This window comes from Eucyclogobius newberryi, unplaced genomic scaffold, assembly GCF_026437365.1.
Source record: "Eucyclogobius newberryi isolate DKJ021-1_F unplaced genomic scaffold, fEucNew1.0.hap1 SCAF_20, whole genome shotgun sequence".
NCBI classification, from domain to species: domain Eukaryota; kingdom Metazoa; phylum Chordata; class Actinopteri; order Gobiiformes; family Gobiidae; genus Eucyclogobius; species Eucyclogobius newberryi.
Genome location: NW_027315835.1, coordinates 7775959 through 7784399, shown reverse-complemented (window position 1 = coordinate 7784399; position 8441 = coordinate 7775959). Strand labels below are relative to the sequence as shown.

The following is an 8441-nucleotide window of genomic DNA, read 5'->3' as shown; positions in this document are numbered from 1 at the left end:
AAATAATTAACTGTGCCATTTTTTGCATTTCTATTTTCAAAACTGCATTTACAAGTGGACAAAATACTCTCTGTAGAACCTGCTTGGTCTTGTTTGTTTGCTGTCATTTTAGTTTAAATTATTAAATAAATTTGTAGTGGGCTCTACAGCTGCAGACGTGGGCTCTACAGCTGCAGACGTGGGCTCTACAGCTGCTGACGAGGGCTCTACAGCTGCTGACGTGGGCTCTACAGCTGCTGACGTGGGCTCTACAGCTGCTGACGTGGGCTCTACAGCTGCAGACGTGGGCTCTACAGTTTCAGACGTGGGCTCTACAGCTGCTGACGTGGGCTCTACAGCTGCAGACGTGGGCTCTACAGCTGCAGACGTGGGCTCTACAGCTGCTGACGTGGGCTCTACGGCTGCAGACGTGGGCTCTACAGCTGCTGACGTGGGCTCTACAGCTGCAGACGTGGGCTCTACAGCTGCTGACGTGGGCTCTACGGCTGCAGACGTGGGCTCTACAGCTGCTGACGTGGGCTCTACAGCTGCAGACGTGGGCTCTACAGCTGCAGACGAGGGCTCTACAGCTGCTGACGTGGGCTCTACAGCTGCAGACTTGGGCTCTACAGCTGCAGACGTGGGCTCTACAGCTGCCGGTAGGGCCCAGGCACCAGCAGAGCCCTCTTTCCTCCCAGCCTCCATCAGTGCCCAACCGGTGACCAGAGATGTTTCTCAACACTGAAGCTACATTGGGCGGCCGATGGTACGCCTCTCACTGCTGACAACAACCATGAGGCTGAGTTAGCTCTCCTGAGACAGACACAGGTGAAGAGCTTCCCAGAACACGTGGTCCTGCTAAGCACCAGAACGCCACTCTCCTCCACTAGCAAACTACCAACATCGTCTCCTGAATATGACAGATCTTGCCGCCTGATCCGTGTTGGTGGCAGACTCAGAAGATGCGACACTCTGAGCCCAGATGTGCTGCACCACATTCTCCTGCCATCTCTCACCCAGTCTCCAAGCTCCTGATTCAGCACTACGACAATCAGCAGCACCACCCTAAAGCTGAGCGCGTGTTTGCAGAGCTGTGCCGGAAGTACTGGATTTTGAGGAGTGGAGGAGCAGTTAAGGACCTCCAACATAACTGTGTGGACTGTAGGAAGTGGAGAGGCGTCCAATTTAATCCACCCAACACTTCACGCTCACACGCGCGCTCTCACCAGCCTCTCACGGGAGCGAGAGGTGAGACCTGTGAAGAACGCTCTCCGTACTACGCTAGGAGCTCAATCAGGACAGTTCTCATTGAGGTAGAGGGCATTCTCAACTCACAGCCCCTGAGCTACATGTCCTCTGACCTCTCTGACCCCAACCCAGCTACCCGCAGTTGCTTGCCGGACCCATCCCTTTCTCAGGTAGTGTATCCTGAGTCCCAGCTGCTGAGCCGTAAAAGATGGCGTCATTCGCAAGTTTTGCCAGATCACCTCTGGTAACACTTTATTCAACACTTACTCCCTACCTTACAAAAAGAAGGACATTACTGTAGTTGTGCTCATTGTGGACTAGCAAACCCCCCGATCCTTCTGGCAGATCGGGACAGTAAAGACTGCGATTCCTGGAGTGGACGGTCGTGTGAGGACAGCTGTAGTTCAAGTGAAGGACCTGCACTCGCCCTGTGGTTCGTCTTAACACCTCAGCCTTACCCCAGACAACTAGTGGTCAAATTACCCCACACATTTGGGGGCAAAGGACCTTCTGTGGAACCTGTTAGGTCTTGTTTGTTTGCTGTCATTTCAGTTCAAATGAGGTTTACATTCATTTGTAGTTTGTGGAATGTCCAGTAGAGGGCGCTCCAGCCATTGCGGGATAGGGTGTTCTATGATGTCAAAGGCGTTCCATTCCGTTACGCTTTTGAAGACCTCATTGGCGTTTAACTCGTGAGCTTTGAAGATAAGGGAGTATACGCAGCGGTACGGTTTTTGGTATATGTATGTTTTTTTTTCTCTCTCTCTCTTTCTTTCCCCCCCTTATGGCGTAAAACACATACTTACGCTATTAAAAGTAACATAACATCATGAGATCAGGGAACAATCAGAGAAGGAGAACAGTAAGAGACAGAAAGAAGCAATAAAGACTAACCAGTTTCCAAACCTCTAAAATATCACGTGGTTTACAGTCCTCGCTACGAGCTGCCATAACACCAAAGCAATGGAAGGAGTACTTTTACGGACTACGACAGAGTCTGAGGACTACGAAAAGTCTGAGGAATAAAGTCTGGCGGTAATGCAACACTCGGATGCCAACCGCCATAAAACAACAACAACAACAACAACAACAACACGCGTTTTACATTGAAAATCACAGAGCGGAAGTCGGCTCTTATTTCCCGTCCGATTATTTTGACCGAGTTGGATGCAAACTTAGCTAATATGTCCCCAAACGCCTATTTCCGCTCGCTTTATCTACATTTACGCACTTATGTAACATTAGCGGACTGTGTTTATCCGGGCGGTGACATTTGAGGAGATATTTTTAGCGTTTAGTCTATTTTTAAGCCGTCCCAGTGTAACTTCCGGTTAGCACAGCACTGAAGGTACAGCTCTTTTACTCATTAATAATAATCATAATCATAAACATGTGGGTTTTTGGTTACGGATCGCTGATTTGGAAAGTGGATTTTCCGTATGAAGAGAGGAAAATCGGGTTTATTAAAGGCTTCAGTCGGAGGTTTTGGCAAGGCAGCACGGACCACCGAGGAGTGCCCGGCAAAGTGAGTATTTATGCTACAAAATACACTGTAAATGTGCTCAAAAGCTCGTTTTATCATCATATTTTGTTATTTTTTGAATGAAACATGACACATTACTCACGAGCAGCACAGTAGATCTGCTAATACAAGAGCTAGTACGTTGTAATAATCAATACTATGACTTGATCTTTAACTTTAGCCATGTATAAAAGGTTAAAAGTATTATTATTGTTATTTATTGAAGTGTTTCAGTGATGTTTGACTTAATTTTATTTCAACATTATATTGATAAAACTGACGGTGTACTGTTAAATATTGCTGATTCATAATGACACAATGTATATAATAGTACTCATATCAGTTGCTTTTACTTAAATTGTACTTCTGTAGTTTTCAGACATGATACTTTTACTGCTACTTAAGTACCTGTAATACATTGCTCTGTGTAATAGTACTTTAACTAAACGTTTTGGACTTCTGTTCCATTCTCAGGAGACAGACGTATTGTGCAATGTGGATTATAAAGTCATAAACACATAATGATACTTGAAAAATTAACTATTTAAAAACAAAACATAATGTAAAATAAAAGATGATAAAACAATAAAATTAAATAAAAGTAAATCAATGTGTAATTACTAATTGCAATGAGGACTTGACTTACTACGTCTGCAGGGAAATAGTTTAAAGTATTCTATGGTTCTGATAAGCAGTTTTGTTTTGTTCATCATCTTTTTTTAATTTCTACATGTATTTTTAATTCTAATAAAACTACAAATACGTTTTTAGTTCAGTTTTAGTACATTTTTAGTCATTTTTTGCACCACTATGTTGTACCTTTACTTGAGTATATGAGTTTGAAGTAATGTTACTCTTTACTCTGTCAATGGTTTTAAGTTTTTTTTTTTAAAACCCAGATTTTGTGTGTGTTTTTAAGACAAACGTAAACATTGTTAGGTCTTGTCCTGGTTTGTTGTTCACTTTTAAAGCTTTATTTATTTCAAACGAGGTGCGTCGTCCCGTTATTCGTCCGCAGTGAACATCCCCTCTTCCTGTTTTACAGCCGGGTCGAGTGGTGACGCTGGTGGAAGATCCAGAGGTGAGACGTCTTTTATGTGACCAAACATCACGTCAAACCGGTTTGTTTGTCTCGAAGGTCGTGCTGGAGGTCGCCCGGTTCAGAGAGATCGGGCTTAAGCTGTGAAGTAAAGCGTTTGTTCAGAGCGCTGGTCAGTGTCGTGGTTTAATGAACGAAACACAGACTAGAACAAATATCAAGGGTCAGAAAAGGCGACAGTATAAACTGGCTTGTAATGACATAAAATTAGATAAAATGGCAAATTATAGCTACGACTGTTTAGGAAATACTGCTTTCTGTGTTTCCTAGACCCTCTTGGACTAAAATAATCTGTTTAGACATGTGTCATGAACTCACTAAAAATGTTTCTCATGAACCGTGACCAACATAAACTTTCTTTTGTACAAAATCCTTGAATTTGCTAAAATGTTAAGAATTTTCACTACAAGCTAAAAAAAAAAAAAAAACACTAAAAAACAACTGTATTTTCTGGAGTATAAGTCACAAAAAATGCAAAATAGAGAAGAAAAAACTGTTGCACTGGAGTATTAGTTGCATTTTTGGGGGAAATGTATATGATAAAATCCAAGACCAAGAACAGACGTTTCATCTTGAAATGCAGTTTAAAATAATAACAGATGAGAGAACATGGTGAATAGGTGTATGTATGCTAACGCTAACACCTTCAGCTACATGAGGCACAGACAGAACTGTGGTAAGTGTCTGGTATGTTAACGTAACATATGAACAGTTATTCAGATAACTATAGCATAAAGAACATGCTAACAAGTTTAGCAAAGCATCAGTTTTACCCCAAATCACTAAATCCATTGAATTCTTCTTCCTCTGTGTCACTTCTAAACAACTCCACAAACTCCAGAGGAAGAGGAAGTGCAGATTCTTCTTCTGCGTCGCTTAGAGCCTAGAGCGCCCTCATGTGGTTGTCAGGCTGAAAATAATCAACATGTGAACTGCAGTTGTCAGTGTGAAAATAACGAATAATATCACATATAAGTCGCGCTGGAGTATAAGTCGCACCCCGGCCAAAACTATGAAAAAAGGTGCGACTTACAGTCCGGAAAATACAGTATCTCTGCTTATGCTTCCAGAGTTTACAATATTACAATAAATCTAGTTCTGGGAGGTGGGCACAGGGACAACACGGTGAGATTCGAGTGTTGTTACATCCTCTTAATCCATTTGATATGTATTTGACACTCGGCGCTCTGTCCTTGTACTGCGTGTACTTTTGAAGAACTGCCTAAAATGACCTGCTGATGCTTCAAACGCGCCGCTGACTGTTGGAAGGAGATTTTGTCGCGACCGCTTTGAGCTTCGACTCGGCGACCTCGATGATGATGATGATGATTAGCCTTAGCTTTTTCTGAATATCAAACGTTTCCATTTCTAACCTCCAAAAATGTGACAAATTCGAACGTGCAACAAAAGATACAAACTTCTGACCAAACAATTATGATCATGATCATAATTTCTTTCCCAAATTAAAAATTCTGACCAAACAATTATGATCATGATCATAATTTCTTTCCCAAATTAAAAATGTAACTGTATGTTTGACGATTTTACACTTTTTTGGCGTCCGCCCTACTGGAGACACTGTGAACTGCAGTTTAAGAGAAAACCATTTACCATTTTTGTGTTTTATTGTCCAAAATACCATGCTTTCTCCACCGATCCCCGCAGACCCGCTCGTTTCCATGGAGATAAAAATAGAAAGATCTGTTGAATTAAAGCACACTGTGGAACATCTCCATTAGCGCTGCAACTAACGATTATTTTATCATTTCTTTTTACATACAATACATTTTAACCAAATAAAGGTTGAAATATGGAGAGAGTGAAGGCTTCATTTACTAATAAAGTGTATTATTGAGGAGAATCTGAAAAAAACCAACATGTAGACCAGGCTCCTTCCTCTGGGGCCAGCAAAAGAGAGGCTCAGTGGGACTTAAATGGTTAAATAAAGATCAATAATAATAATAACGCTGCCGTCTTTGTTTTACGAAACAACTCTAGGCATGTATTTTAGATTCTGTATAGTCCAGACCACAATTATGATTCGTCACAATTATTCTGATTAATTGTTGCAGCCCTGATCTCCATGGAAACAAGCGGTGGCTAACATAGTGCTTTTATTTGAAAAGCTGAATTAAAACATACAATTTACACTTTTAGCTAATAAAGTTGACCAATTGCGTAAACTGTAGATGGAGATGAACGCCCAGCTCCTCTTTATTTGCTCGTAAGTACATCTCTAGTGTTAGATTCTCCCTCACGTTCACGACGCCGCCGCTGCTCCCATTTCAAACAGAACAATGGCCCGTCGCGGCCTCGTCGTGAAAAGGCTTAATGGCGTCTTTAGCGCTTTTACGAAAGACGCGGGCCTTTTTTGAGCGCGTCGCCGAGGGGGAAAAGACAAAAGCAGCGTCGTCCGACCTTGGCAGCGTCGGGTACTTTATCTCCGTCATCACAACAGAGATGTAGCGATAGCGAGCGTGCGTGGCGGAGCGGTAAAGTACTGTAAGGAGTCCAGAAGTGTGCGTTTGTGTCACTGATGGATGGAGACGGCGCCGCGGCGGGATAAAAAAAGGTAATATCTGGTTTAGGGAAAGGTACGTTCGGTCTGGGAATGAGTCAGTGAGTCGAAAGAAGAAGTCACAGATGCAGCGTTTGGGTCGTGTCGAAGCGAGAAAGTCTTTGAGCAGGTAATGCTGAAGAAACAGATGAATAAATCACTTAAAATGGCTTTAGAGTGATGGTTCTGTTGTATTATCCTTGTGGTATTAGCGATGGGCAAATATCGCACGATCGATCCAATACCGATACCAGTGAGTTTTGTATTAGAATGCATTGAAAGTCAGATTTTCAGAAATTCCATATATTTACTGTTTCTCACACTTTATAAACTGCTAATTTGTTGGGAAAAAAATGTGCACAGTTTGAAGTTTGATGTGCGTTTTTTGCAGCGTGGTGGACTTAAGCCTCCATCGTGCCTTTTAAATCTTAATATTCGAACCTTTTTTAAATCCCTACGGCAAAAATAAGTGGGAAATTTACTCCCGGAAGTGGGCGGGACTGTTGTCGAGTCATTATTTTAGCTCCACCCCCAACTTGAACGGATTAAAAATAAAAAAATATATATATATGTGCAGATAAACAAAGCTATGAACAATGTAATTTAAAAGTGTGTAAAAATTTGATTCGGAAACAGACTTTTCTTTCTGCGTCAGTATCGATCTCCGGAATCGGTCCGTCTATCACTACCGTATTTTCCGCACTATAAGGCGCACTTAAAAACCTTGCATTTTCTCAAAAAACAACAGTGCCTTATAATCCAGAACTGTACAATTAACCTATATATGTTTAATGTAAACCTTATTTTCTGGATGTAAGACTATGTTCTGTTTTGTGATTCGTCAGGGCTGCGTTTGGGGCGTGGCCTACAAGCTGCCGACGGGCCGAGAACAGGAAGTAAAGCGCTACCTCGACTACCGCGAGAAAGGCGGCTACCAGGTCATCGCCGTGACCTTCCACCCGCGCCCGCCCGCCGCCGCGCCCCAGCCCGGCCAGACCTTACTCTACATCGGTTCCCAGGACAACCCGGACTACCTCGGCCCCGCCCCCCTGGAGGAGATCGCCAACCAGATCGCGGAGTGCACCGGGCCGAGCGGGCGGAACGCCGAGTACCTGTTCGAGCTGGCGGACGCGGTGAGGACGATCGCGCCGGAGGACCGCGACTCGCATCTGTTTTCTCTGGAGGGTTTGGTGAGGGAGCGGCTACAGAAGAGCGAGCGCCTGCAGACGGGCTGATCCGGGTCACGGGGCGGGACCCACGCCAGAAGAACCAGACGGAAGGGCCCGGCCGGGATAGTTTAAACATTTACTAAGAGAACATGTTACACTACATGGAACGAGACGGTGTAGTTCCTCATTCGTCCAGGAGGGCTCCAGTGTAGAAAAACATGAAGTTGTATCGTCCGGACTCGGGTTATACATCTTACAGGTTATATGTCTCACTGCATTGTCGAAACGTTTCTTTTTTCTTCCTAAAAACAGATTCCGGGCGATACAACTGAATGCTTTGTTCAACTACCGTATTTTCTGTACTATAAGCGGCACTGGAGTATAAGTCGCACCAGCCAAAAATGCATAATAGAGAAGAAAAAAACATATATATATAAGTCGTACTATATAAGTCGTACTGGAGTATAAGTATAAATATAAGTATAAGTCGTGCCCCAGCCAAAACTATTAGAAAAAGGTGCGACTTATAGTCCGTAAAATACGGTACATGGATGATACACGTGACGGTCACGGAAACTTTTTTAACTCGTTTCAATTATTTTTGTGGGAAAAATTCCGACCGAAAAGCTACAAAAAGTGCAGATTTAGCTCTATTTGTTTAATCTGTTTCATCTGGTATAGTGAAGTTTGAAATGTAAAAAAAAAGAAGCTAAATTAAGTGATTAATTTATTATTCATGTATATGTTAATTCATTAAGTTATTGGTGTTTTTATGCATTTCAAAATGGATATATGTGCTATAATAACTTGACAAATTGTAATGTAATGAGCAAACCTTTCCAAAGAAATGACTATAACAGTGCTATA

The 8441-nt window shown here is 42.7% G+C and overlaps 1 protein-coding gene across 1 annotated transcript; it reads left to right on the top strand.

Annotated features, from left to right (window-relative positions):
- Positions 1-2398: 2398 nt before the first annotated feature.
- chac2 (ChaC, cation transport regulator homolog 2 (E. coli)) lies at positions 2399-8231 on the top strand. The gene is made up of 3 exons (XM_072456636.1): positions 2399-2752; positions 3795-3830; positions 7251-8231. The coding sequence occupies exons 1-3, from the start codon at positions 2618-2620 to the stop codon at positions 7638-7640; spliced, it is 561 nt and encodes a 186-aa protein (XP_072312737.1). The 5' UTR covers positions 2399-2617; the 3' UTR covers positions 7641-8231.
- Positions 8232-8441: the final 210 nt, after the last annotated feature.

Bases quoted from the DNA above. Each gene is read 5' to 3' on its own strand.
- chac2 (XM_072456636.1), top strand. From the start codon at position 2,618: ATGTGGGTTTTTGGTTACGGATCGCTGATTTGGAAAGTGGATTTTCCG. The intron at 2,753-3,794 runs GTGAGTATTTAT...CCTGTTTTACAG, and splicing joins ACCGAGGAGTGCCCGGCAAA to CCGGGTCGAGTGGTGACGCT. The intron at 3,831-7,250 runs GTGAGACGTCTT...GTGATTCGTCAG, and splicing joins CGCTGGTGGAAGATCCAGAG to GGCTGCGTTTGGGGCGTGGC.